The sequence below is a fragment of the Rhineura floridana genome, chromosome 8 (assembly GCF_030035675.1).
Source record: "Rhineura floridana isolate rRhiFlo1 chromosome 8, rRhiFlo1.hap2, whole genome shotgun sequence".
In the NCBI taxonomy this organism is placed as follows: domain Eukaryota; kingdom Metazoa; phylum Chordata; class Lepidosauria; order Squamata; family Rhineuridae; genus Rhineura; species Rhineura floridana.
In genome coordinates, this window is record NC_084487.1 from 67,149,648 (window position 1) to 67,162,176 (window position 12,529).

The 12,529-nt window shown below is 41.3% G+C and overlaps 1 protein-coding gene across 18 annotated transcripts in view; it reads right to left on the reverse strand.

Annotated features, from left to right (window-relative positions):
- NAV3 (neuron navigator 3) overlaps window positions 1-12,529 on the reverse strand; it is a 1,044,290-nt gene that overhangs the window by 87,115 nt on the left and 944,646 nt on the right. For 14 of the 18 annotated variants that reach the window (XM_061639678.1, XM_061639673.1, XM_061639674.1 and 11 more), the window contains 3 exons: window positions 8,725-8,766; window positions 6,541-6,698; window positions 3,674-3,862 (listed from right to left, as the gene is read on the reverse strand). In XM_061639678.1, coding sequence (XP_061495662.1) covers window positions 3,674-3,862; window positions 6,541-6,698; window positions 8,725-8,766 — 389 coding nt within the window. The remainder of the gene's footprint in view (window positions 1-3,673; window positions 3,863-6,540; window positions 6,699-8,724; window positions 8,767-12,529) is intronic. The other 4 variants (XM_061639681.1, XM_061639671.1, XM_061639670.1 and 1 more) reach the window with 1 other exon arrangement.

Below are 12,529 nucleotides of genomic sequence, written 5' to 3' on the forward strand. Positions count from 1 at the left end.
ACGTGATGGCAGTAGGATCATCCAGAGGATCGTGTGCCTCCCCTGACCCCAGAACACTCCATTTGGTGGGTCTCTCCTAGCTACTAGTACTACTGCTGCTACTGCCAATAGCCTCTACACACCTGCCATTTGGGCAAGCACAATAGGTTGTTCCTCACCAGTGGGGCTCCCCCACCCAGTGGGGGACAGTGGAACTGGAGAGAGCAGGATAGAAAACATCTCTGCCACATCCAAACTTCCTTGAGCACAGCAGATCAGGGGGTTGGATTTCTCTGTTAATCTTTCAAAAGCTAAATAGCTTTACAGAATAGACAAATTATTTGAAGACAGTCTCTGCCTATATTTCATGGCATAGCATAACAATTACAAGTAAAAGTTGGAAAGAATAAAATACAAATTAAAAAAAAACTTTGCCAGAACTATGAAGGCATAATTCACTCTAGGCCATATGGATTTTAAAATGTAAAAGATGGATATTATTCCTATTCAGCATTCTAAATCCCTCATACAATGAGACAGAGTGAAAATAAGCATACCATAGCTCTCCATGAATTGGAGAGAGAATGTTTGAAACAGGGAGCCTACTTGAGAAAAATCCCTAGAAAATTAGGATCCTAAAATGTGTGGATGCCTACATGAGCTAAAAAAGACTCCTTGCTGGAGAAATTATATCTCCAGCTCATGGAAGATGGTGGGACAGTGGCAAGTTTTTTTGTGTGTAGAGCTAGTCTGCTCATTCTTGCTCTTCCTCATAGTGGGAGGGATTTTGAATGTCTGAACAGAGGGTTGTTTTTTCACTATTACAAATTGGTTACTAAAAATATCTTGGTGCCCTGGAATTATTACTCTTATTATGATTTAATCCTTCTGAACTTTTAATAGCTATTCATATCTATCCTAGCTATATGTCCTAAAGTCAACCAGTAAGCCTAATGCAATAGCAGAGATATGAATTTGACATCCACACCAAAATCTTCTACCCACTACACGACTCCAGCAGAATTATAGTAGAATATTGCTTGGCACTTCTTTAGCAAAGCTGTGATGAAAATGCTTGTCCTTTTGGGTCAGTACTAGTATTGCCTTATTTCTTCTTCAAGAAAAGAGTATTTTCCTCTGAGACAGGACTTCCATAAAAATGCAAAGTATCCCTTATTTCAGATCAGTATAGATCCATTCATCCCCACAGCTCAGTCATACCCATTCCACAAGATCCCTTACTTTTTCAATTTTGATATCCCTAGCTAAGGATGGATAGCCAAGGCCAGCTTAGCTTGTTGGAACATTACATGGTGTAAAATCAGCTGGAGTGGCTATAAATGCTAGAAAAGCTTGGGCTGCTGCCAGACCTAGGCAGAAAAATAGCTAGAGAGAGAGAGAATGAACTGGAGATGGGGGGAAAACTGACTTTATGTAGTTAGGCAGTGTGGGAGAACTTAGCCAGGCAAGTAGCCAGCAAGTTTCTCAGAAGTCGGAGAAGAGAAAATCAGATTGATGAAACCCAAAAGCCTGGGAGAGCTACATTGCTTAGCAGCCAGGGTGACATGGACCATCATCACTGGCAAAAATATAAACAGCTGTGAATTATTGTTCCAACACAAATCTGAATAGGTAAAGCATATGTGCAGCTGTTAGAGCTTGAGACAAAAGGATGTCATATGAATACTCATTTAAGTATAGATGAGCCCAGTACGTATAAGAATGCTATATTATAGAGCCATGAGAGTGGCTGTATACTATAGCCAGCATGGATTTTGCACATTCTTCAATGTTAACTTGAAAATACCCCCCACATGCCGAATTCTTCCAACTACACAGGAAGTGAATTGGACTGTGAAAGACTAACTCAAATTGTGTTTGCATTTTTACAAATTTGTAGGGCAGTATCTCAGAGAAGATATCTCAGAGAAGAGGTTGGGTCTCCTGCTCCCCTGGTGCATTCACTATAGCTGCCCAATTTCCCTGCTTTTTAAAGTTTGATATAAACATCTGTTGTCTATAGGCACATTCTTAAACTGCAAGGTTTTTTGCCTATTAGTGAATTAATTATATTATATGGTGCTGGCCTTTATTTTTAACAAAGTTCTGCTTGTGGAAGAACAAGCAGAGGATATTGTGAATATCTAAATATAAAAAAGGAGTGGTTGGTGCATTTGCCTCACCCATGACCAGGCTCTGGGTGTCTGCATGCTGTGGTGGTACCACAGGGCTATGTGGCAGAGTCTAAAACACAAGTTGCATCTAAATGTCTACATGTTTGTTCAAACAAAATTCCCCTTTATCACATATTCACTCTACCCTTATCTTATTTTATCCCTTGACCTACCCTATAACATTGTTAAGCTGAGGAAGTATGACTGGCCATGTGAGCTGATCAGGAATCTGAATGTAGATCTTTCCAGTGAAACAATTTCCCGAGGTTTACATGTAATGCCCCCAAATGGGTTGTTCTGAAAGCGAGCTACCTCATAGTCTGTGGTTTCGGCCAGCAAACAAGTATCTGAAACCATAGCTAAAAGCTTGTCTGCAAATCATAGTTTATCCTTACTGTGGTTTGCTGTTATGCCTGTGTAAAGAACAAGACTTTCGGCCATTTTTGTTGGGTTTCTGGTTGTTAACCTGGGTTATAAAATGTTTGGTTTTTGCTTTAAAAGTTTTCCATACATAGGAGGGTCAAACATTCACAGGAAGGTTAAAAGTACAAGAGAATACTTGTTCAGGAAGTTGTTCACAGGAGGGTTAAAGGTTGATTCTAGGAACCTGTCAATTACAGTAGGGCCCCACTTGTCGGCACCCCACTTGTTGGCATTCTGCTAATACGGCAGTGCCAGCAGGGCAATCAGCTGTAGCGCGGGGAGCTCCAGCCGCTCCGCTCCAGCTGACAGAAATCAGCTGGAGCACAGGGAGCTTGCGCGCTCCAGCTGATCGCTGTCAGCTGGAGCAGGGCGGTTGGAGCTCCTCGCGCTACAGCTGATGCCTGTCAGCTGCAGCATGGTACAGCTGATCAGCTGTAGCACATAATCAGCTATAGCACAGGGCGCTCGCGTGCTACAGCTGATCACTGTCAGCTGGAGCACAGCAACTGGAGCTCCCTGCCCTACAGCTGAGTAGGGCCCCACTTTCTGGCAGTTTTTGCTTTTCGGTGGGGGCCTGGAACAGAACCTGCCATATGAGTGGGGCCCTACTCTACTTGGAAGTGAAAACTTAACTATGACTATCTCCTCCTCCTGATTGGCTAACAGGTTGGGAAGGAGAGTGAAAGTATTGTATACAAATCAAGCTATAAAACAGGGTACTTAGTTGTGGATTAAAATTGTGGAGTGACAAACATGAAGAACTGGAATTAAAGAGTTGCAAAAGAGGCAAAAGACTGAAACACTTTAAGAGAGCTGGAACGCTGGAAAATGCTGGATAGCTCAGTTGGGTGCTGCATGTGGAAGTAACCAGGACAGGACCATGAGGAGATCCAAGAATGCAAATGATAAGCATTGGCTTGATTAAGGAAATGCAATAGAAACAGTTGGAGGCATTTATCCCTGTTTATTTTTTATTTCCTCAAACTGCAAAATACACTTGAAGCTCAAACTATGGTGTGGCTTCTTAACTATGGTGAGCACAAGCCATGATTTCATAATATACCCAAATACAGCCTCTGTCAAATATACACTTTTACCTTCTTCCATGCTGTCTCTGAACGACCCAGAATGACTGATTGCACGTGGTCTATCTTCCAAGGATGTGGCACTACCACACAGCTGGGAATCATCATAGAGATCAAAAGAAGAATCTTGTGCAGGGATGCTATTTGACCGCATCATACTGGGCCCAGGAAGTTTGAATTGGGATAAGTTTGTTGGACTCACTGAAATATAAAGCATAAGCTTTGATAACAGATCACTGCAGGAAAAAATACATAGTGCCAAATGACAAACAGACTTTTACAGGTGTGGGCTTTATCAGAAAGAGAAGTAACACATCCCCTTTTGGTTCCAATGCTATTTTCATGGTTTGGAAAGTTGTTTTTCAAAAAACTAAAAGGGATTTTTTTTACTCTTCTAGTTGGAGTAGAATGAGGGCCAAGGAAAATGGGATATATCTGCCCCCTTCTCAGACTATTGGGTCAAATATTTTGAACTGATGTGGTAGGCCAAGATGTTTCCAGCAATTCTAACTGCGTCTAAAATAAAAATGTCTGGAACAGTATTTTTCTGAGTTTCATTTAACATTATAGGAAAATGGCCCACAGAGAAAAGAAATATTAAAGGGAGGGGAGAAAGTTTTTGAAATAAGCCATTGTACTGGTCACCCACTGGAGGAAGATTAATCCAAGGACACACATGAATTCATTTCTACCAAAGGAAAAATTGGTATTAAGAGAGAAACTTAAAATGAGCAAAATTTATTATGTCTGCCTTAAATTAACTTTATATTATTTGTGCCAACACTTTTAGTCTAAGCACAAGCTCAAAATTATTTATTTCTAATTAAATGAGATTCGGGACTTAAAAATCTGACAAAATACAGGAAAACAATTTACGTTTAATGATTTGCTAATATGAAATTCCACATAACACCCACCTTAAGCGCACACACACACACACACACACACACACACACACACACACACACACACCCCTTTATCCTTCAAGGATTTTTGTTTTTAAAGTTAAAAATGCTACATTTAAGTGCTCCTATCAGACTACTCTCTGATAGCTGAAGAGTGTCCCTAGATTGTTGTTAGGAGGCCCCATACAGGTCTATTAAATGTCAGAAATGGAATCCGATTAAGATGGAAGTTCTGTGAGTGGGTGGTTCCCAAATCCAACTGGAAAATGTGCCTGTTGTAGGTAGGACTGCATTCCCCTCAAGGCCTCTGATGATCATTAATAATAGTTGGTTTGGTTGTTTTCATTAATTTTATGTCTTCCATAGCCTATTTGCTGCTTTTTAAATTTGTACTGTTATGTATATTGGCTGCTGTTTTATTTTGTATTAATACACACACACACTGAGTCTATACTGCCTTGTGATTTCAAATGAAAGGCAGAATTTAAACAAACAAATAAACAAATAAAGCAAGCCAAGAGTTAGGTAGTGACAAGAAAGCTTAACTATGAGTCCTGGTTCAGGTGATACATTAGGCCAAACCTTGGCTTAGTTCAGAACAGTATAGCAGCAAAAACGACTGGGGAAGAGCAAAGCAGCTGTAAGCTCCTCTCCAAAGCTCACGTTTGCACAGTCTCGCAAAGTCAAGGTTTATCTTAGTGTGTCATGTGAACTAGGCCATTACTAGTCATAATCATGTAACTAATCTCAGAGGGCAAAAACCAGCATGATTTTAAATGTAAACAATCATATCACACTGGAAGTTTCTTTAAAAATATATTAAATTATGTTAAGAATACTGGGAGATGTTAAAAAGAATGGGGGGGGGAAGGTCTTGCTGATGCCAAAAAGACATTAATGTAGGCAGGATGCCAACCAAGTCTCTCTGGGAATAGGGATTACAGATTGAGGGGACACTCTGAAAAAGGTTTCTAAAATAATCTTATGGCTTAGGTATTTACATATGGAAAGGGGCATCGTTTAGACCAGGGGTGGGGAAACTCTAGCCCACAGGCCAAATTTGGCCTGGCACAGAATCCAATATGGCCCATTTGGCCATTCCTCCAAACCACACTCACCTGCCGTCGTATCTGACAGTAGGTGTGGAGCAGGGGGAGATATGACTTGTTTGGTTGTGTAACCAAACTCCTTGTGGGGAACTTGATTGCGCAGCCAATCCCTGCTGAAGCAGGATGATGTTGATGATCATCATCATGATGATTTGCCTTCCACATGTGTCCCAAGGGGTTGTACAAAATAATAAAAACAAGTAAAAGCCGCTACAAAAGAGTTAAAAAGTAACAGATGAGTTTTAAAACAACACAAAATTGACACCTATTGCAGAGATCTATTCATCCAGCTGGAAAAGCTTGACAAAACAAAAATGTCTTCAGTCGTTCCTGGAAAGCTGATGGGCTGCGAGTTCAAGCCTGCTAGATCAGCTGTGTGACCAGTTTCCTCGTGGGAAATTTGATGCACAAGGCTGGCAAAGCCCCTTGTGCTGCAATTTCCAAACACCAGAAAGCTGGCTGGCAGTTGGATGCTTGGGAAATACTGCAAAGGACTTTGATAGGTGGGTGGGACAACCCACCTACCAATCATCTGATAGGTAATAGGTGGGATGTCCTACTCACCTGTTAAAGTTGGCCTGCATGGGTCGGTACAGATAAGGATCTGGCCTGCCAGGCCAAAAAGGATTCCCACCCCTGCTTTAGATGCTGAAGTTCCAAGCTATGCAGGGCTTTATCAGCCAAAACAGTACTTTGAATTGATCCCAGAAATGGACTGGGAGCCAGTGAATATGTCTAGATACTATATGAATAGAAAACATACACATTTGATTTATTTTATGCTTCTAAAACTATGCACTCTTTAAAGAGAGCTTAATTTGTATAAAATAAGCTCAGTAATGGAACACTGTGATTTTATTTTTACCTAAATTGGAAAAATATTTTCCAGTTGCAGATGAAGACATAGCAGTAGGTGATACCAAGGGAGACTGACTTCCAGTGTCTTGCAGCCCTCCAGTAGAATGGGAACGCAGCCACTCTTTCCCTTCCTCCTGACTGGCTTGCCGAGAGGATGGGGTATACCTGAAAAACATCACCACTGATACACTTAAAACTTCCATGGGCACAATACAAGAAATGAAAAACACTTAGAAGATTAGTGGTTTGGAATTGAAAGTAATCATACCGTTGTTTCAGGTGATTTTGAATAGGATACCTTGGTTCATGTCACCCAAGAAACAAACAATCAATCAACAACAATATATTTGCATATGATGGGAAGACATACAAGGAAACTACTAAGCTGTTTGTAAAAGCTTTAAATACTCTAGCACATGAAAAAAATAGAGCAAAACTTGAATTTCAAGCATATCAAATGGGCTGAAGTATGAGAGCTTGATAGTAAGAAAAGATGAATGACCGACAGTACACAGGTGAGGCGGAAAGCAGAAGAAAACAGAACAGCAGCTGTGAAAGAAATGCATTGTATTTGTTAGTGACATCTGATGGGACAAAATGCAATATTTGTCTCTCAGAATGGTCCTTGGTGCTATGTCCTAACCCCAAACTGATAGGATTTAAGGGATGGGGAAAAAATACTCACTTTTACAGAAATGTGTTTGCAGAAACAAAAGCTTTGGAAACCAAATCTTTGCAGCCAAATACAAGAATATAACTGCACCAGCAGCATACTCCAGCCCACTGGCCAGACTTGTGGCAGGGACAGAGAAAAGCAAATTCTTGAATGGATTAAGATGGTAAGTTAGCATGTGCAGGCATTTCATATTTCAGTTCAGATTTCAACTCAGAGCATGCATTTTCTTTGTCAGTATACAATTAGGCTTCATTCAGCCAAATTTCTTGCAAACCTAAAAACATGCTTAGCTTTAGCCCGATTTTAAACAACTGGGGGCAGGAGATCAAAAATTTAATACACATACACACAAGTCAACCATTGTTGGCTATTGCAGCTGCTTCTCCTTGAGTGCACAGGGAGCTTTTGCTTGTTGCAATAATGAGAGCCCTACATCTGCACATACAGGACTAGATTGTGGTGCAGCACAAGTCTGGTAAAACTCTTTAATCAACACATGGAACTGGGGGTGAGGCTGGAATATTAACTTCAAGATTGCATCCCACCATATTTCAGACCTCCATTAAGCCTCCATATGGGAGTCAATAGTTCAGATTTATTTTCTGTCAGTGGCTCTTATAGTAATGTCTCAAATTCAGCGGGATAGAGGGAAAGGAAAATAATTGCTGACTGCAAAAACACCATCTACAGCTTCTGATTCCAGGAGACACATTAAAATGCTCTGCCAACTGCAGTGTAGTCAAGATTACTACCCAGTGTATTCTTTTTTATAAACAAACAGGTGGGGGAAGCAGGGCCAGGTTCTTCAGGCTTTTCTTTTTCAATGCCCCTGGCAGACAAAACTGATGCCTGGCACCCCAATGTGCTACAACTCAAGTGCAACAGAAACATCCTCTCCTTCCTGCCTGAAAATATCAGTGATGAAAGAATCAGGCATATAGCCAACAGTCGTAACCCTCTGGGTGTGTGATTAAAGCTGGAAGCCAAACAAGCTTGATGGGGTTCATTGATTAACATGATTTTTTGGGAAAAGATGATTACTCTGATCTGAATAAGCAGGGAAGTTTTAGAGGAATTAATTCCTAACAGTAAGAGGGCAAGAGATAAGGAAGGGAAACAAAGGAGGCATCAATAGAGTTCCTAAAGTAATATTTGAAGCCAATTTGGGAGTTCCAAATTTGAAGGTTCCACTGAACCTTCTGATTAATTTTGAAGGAATAATATCTCAATAATGTAAACTTTCTAATGTAAATAGAGATAATAAAAGTTAGGGTTAAAAACGTTATTTCAGAATAACTGAAGGCACAACTTGCACACTATTTCAACTGTTCACATTGCCGGAGTAAAAGTCACAGTTCCATTTTTTTTAAAAAATGGATTTCTTAATATAAACAGATCTTCTGTTAGTTGTTCAATAAAAAGGATACACAGCAAAAAGAAAAGGATGAAATATTATAGAAAAAAGTTACAGAACAACAGAGAAACAGCAGTCATGCTGAATAAAACATCATATACCTTAATCCCTTTTTGGGTAGTGTATTTCTGTCAAGTTGCATGCTGTTAAAACAAAGAAAACCCCTAAGGACATACAGTAAACAGAACACTTCAAAAATATAAATTCTAAAGTGTTTATATCACAAAAGGTCATTTGGAGTTATTTCAATGTATCCTTGTAAAAGTACCTGTCATAGAAACACTCAGATTAATTAGTGCAAGGATTACCTTGCATTTTTTTCAGGCGGGGTGGGGGGAACTCCCATACATTCATAAAGAAAATATTTAGTCAATAATTTACTTAAACTTATTCTCATTCATAGCCCTATTTATTATTGAATTTGGACTTCAGAGTCTTTGAAAGGATCATGTGGACCACAAGGCTAGGAGACTTATCAGATTTTGTTTCCTATGATAGACTGATTGTCTTCCATAAGTATTATTTTCCTACTAAAGTGTAACTTTTCAAAGGTTAAGTGGTAAAGAGACATTTGGTCTTACAGTGAAATGGTCTTCTCTGTGTGTGTCAAAGGATTATATCAGGTGGGTAGCTAGCTCCACCTAGCGATTGAAGGCAGAAGAGCACTGTTGAATTTTGCAGGCACCTCCCACTCTGCGCTGATCCTTCCTTCAGTTTTCAGTGACAAACCAATAAAGGAGGAAGGAACAATAGAAATTACACCAATAAGATGAAAGAACAATAAGGAGATTGCAGAGAAGCTAAATGAATTCTTTGCATCTGTCTTCACAGTGGAAGATATAGGGCAGATCCCTGAACCTGAACTAACATTTGCAGGAAGGGATTCTGAGGAACTGAGACAAATAGTGGTAACGAGAGAGGAAGTTCTAAGCTTAATGGACAATATAAAAACTGACAAATCACCGGGCCCGGATGGCATCCACCCAAGAGTTCTCAAAGAACTCAAAGGTGAAATTGCTGATCTGCTAACTAAAATATGTAACTTGTCCCTTGGCTCCTCCTCCGTGCCTGAGGACTGGAAAGTGGCAAATGTAACGCCAATCTTCAAAAAGGGATCCAGAGGGGATCCCGGAAATTACAGGCCAGTTAGCTTAACTTCTGTCCCTGGAAAACTGGTAGAAAGTATTCTTAAAGCTAGATTAACTAAGCACATAGAAGAACAAGCCTTGCTGAAGCAGAGCCAGCATGGCTTCTGCAAGGGAAAGTCCTGTCTCAGTAACCTATTAGAATTCTTTGAGAGTGTCAACAAGCATATAGATAGAGGTGATCCAGTGGACATAGTGTACTTAGACTTTCAAAAAGCGTTTGACAAGGTACCTCACCAAAGGCTTCTGAGGAAGCTTAGCAGTCATGGAATAAGAGGAGAGGTCCTCTTGTGGATAAGGAATTGGTTAACAAGCAGAAAGCAGAGAGTAGGAATAAACGGACAGTTCTCCCAATGGAGGGCTGCAGAAAGTGGAGTCCCTCAAGGATCGGTATTGGGACCTGTACTTTTCAACTTGTTCATTAATGACCTAGAATTAGGAGTGAGCAGTGAAGTGGCCAAGTTTGCTGACGACACTAAATTGTTCAGGGTTGTTAAAACAAAAAGGGATTGCGAAGAGCTCCAAAAAGACCTCTCCAAACTGAGTGAATGGGCGGAAAAATGGCAAATGCAATTCAATATAAACAAGTGTAAAATTATGCATATTGGAGCAAAAAATCTTAATTTCACATATACGCTCATGGGGTCTGAACTGGCAGTGACCGACCAGGAGAGAGACCTCAGGGTTGTAGTGGACAGCATGATGAAAATGTCAGCCCAGTGTGCGGCAGCTGTGAAAAAGGCAAATTCCATGCTAGCGATAATTAGGAAAGGTATTGAAAATAAAACAGCCGATATCATAATGGCGTTGTATAAATCTATGGTGCGGCCGCATTTGGAATACTGTGTACAGTTCTGGTCGCCTCATCTCAAAAAGGATATTATAGAGTTGGAAAAGGTTCAGAAGAGGGCAACCAGAATGATCAAGGGGATGGAGCGACTCCCTTACGAGGAAAGGTTGCAGCATTTGGGGCTTTTTAGTTTAGAGAAAAGGCGGGTCAGAGGAGACATGACAGAAGTGTATAAAATTATGCATGGCATTGAGAAAGTGGATAGAGAAAAGTTCTTCTCCCTCTCTCATAATACTAGAACTCATGGACATTCAAAGAAGCTGAATGTTGGAAGATTCAGGACAGACAAAAGGAAGTACTTCTTTACTCAGCACATAGTTAAACTATGGAATTTGCTCCCACAAGATGCAGTAATGGCCACCAGCTTGGATGGCTTTAAAAGAAGATTAGACAAATTCATGGAGGACAGGGCTATCAATGGCTACTAGCCATGATGGCTGTGTTCTGCCACCCTAGTCAGAGGCAGTATGCTTCTGAAAACCAGTTGCCAGAAGCCTCAGGAGGGGAGAGTGTTCTTGCACTCGGGTCCTGCTTGCGGGCTTCCCCCAGGCACCTGGTTGGCCACTGTGAGAACAGGATGCTGGACTAGACGGGCCACTGGCCTGATCCAGCAGGCTGTTCTTATGTTCTTACGTTCTTAGTGCTCATACACTCTCTGCTAGAGGCCTATTTTGCGATAAGAATGGCAGTACACCCCTCTTAGGGAGTGACCCTGATACCATCCTTTGACATGCACAGAGAAGACCATTTCAGGATAAGACCAAATATCTCTTCTCCTGTGCATGTCAAAGGATGATATCAGGTGGGACATACCAAAGCTGACCCATGTCGGGTGGGAACCTCACTGGGCTGAAAATATTAGTGGTCTGAGAGAACATGCTGTAGCACTCTCCTCCCAAAGGCCACCTCAGCGAATGCGTAGGTGTCTATCTTGTAATGCTTAATAAATGTATTAGGAGTGGCCATGTAGCAGCTCTACAAATCTCTACCAGAGAGGCACTGCGGGAGAATGCTGCTGACGTGGCTGCCACTCTTGTGGAGTGAGCTACTATCCTAGCTGGGCAGGCCAGGCTCAGAGAGACATAAGCCAAGATAACACAGGCTTTGATCCACCTAGCTAACATAGAAGTGGAAACCTTATTCCCTAGTGATGTTGGGTGAAAGGATACAAACAAACTATCTGTTTTGCATATTAATTTTATCTTAGAGATATACACTTTAAGGGCTCTCCTCTCATCAAGTGAGTGCCATGCTTTCTTTGTGGGGTGAACCGGATTAGGACAGAAGGAGGGAAGCACCAGCTCTTGTTGACAGTGGAAGGTAGCGAGAACTTTGGGATGAAAGGAAGGGACAGTGCGAAGAACTACTCTATCCTTATGGAACACACAGAAATGTCTATCCACAGAGAGGGTATTAAACTGAGACAGTATACGGGCTGAAGTAATGGCCACTAGAAACAAGACCTTAAAGAGATATTTGACTTAAAGGTTCAAATGGGGGCTTTTGTAGGGCCGTTAACACTTTGTGCAGGTTCCAAGTTGGGTAGCGATGAACCGTAGGTGGCACTGATAATGTTGCCCCCCTTAGAAAGAGCTTGGGAAAAGGGTGAGAACCCAGTGGGTTGTCTGGAGACCTGGAGAGGATTGCCGATAATGCTGAGGCCTGGTGCCTTAGAGTGTTAGGCCTGAGACTCAATGATAAGCCGTGTTGCAGGAAGGAAAGTATCTCATTGATACCTGCTTTCCTTGGAAGTATCCCTTTTTTCTGCGACCAGGTTGAGAAGGCCTTCCATGTACCCTCATATATTCTAACGGTGGAAGGACATCTAGAGGTCGTCATTGTTTCCAGCACCTGGGGTGGAATGCCTTTATTTAAGAGCCATCACCTCTCAAACTCCAGACATGAAGCACC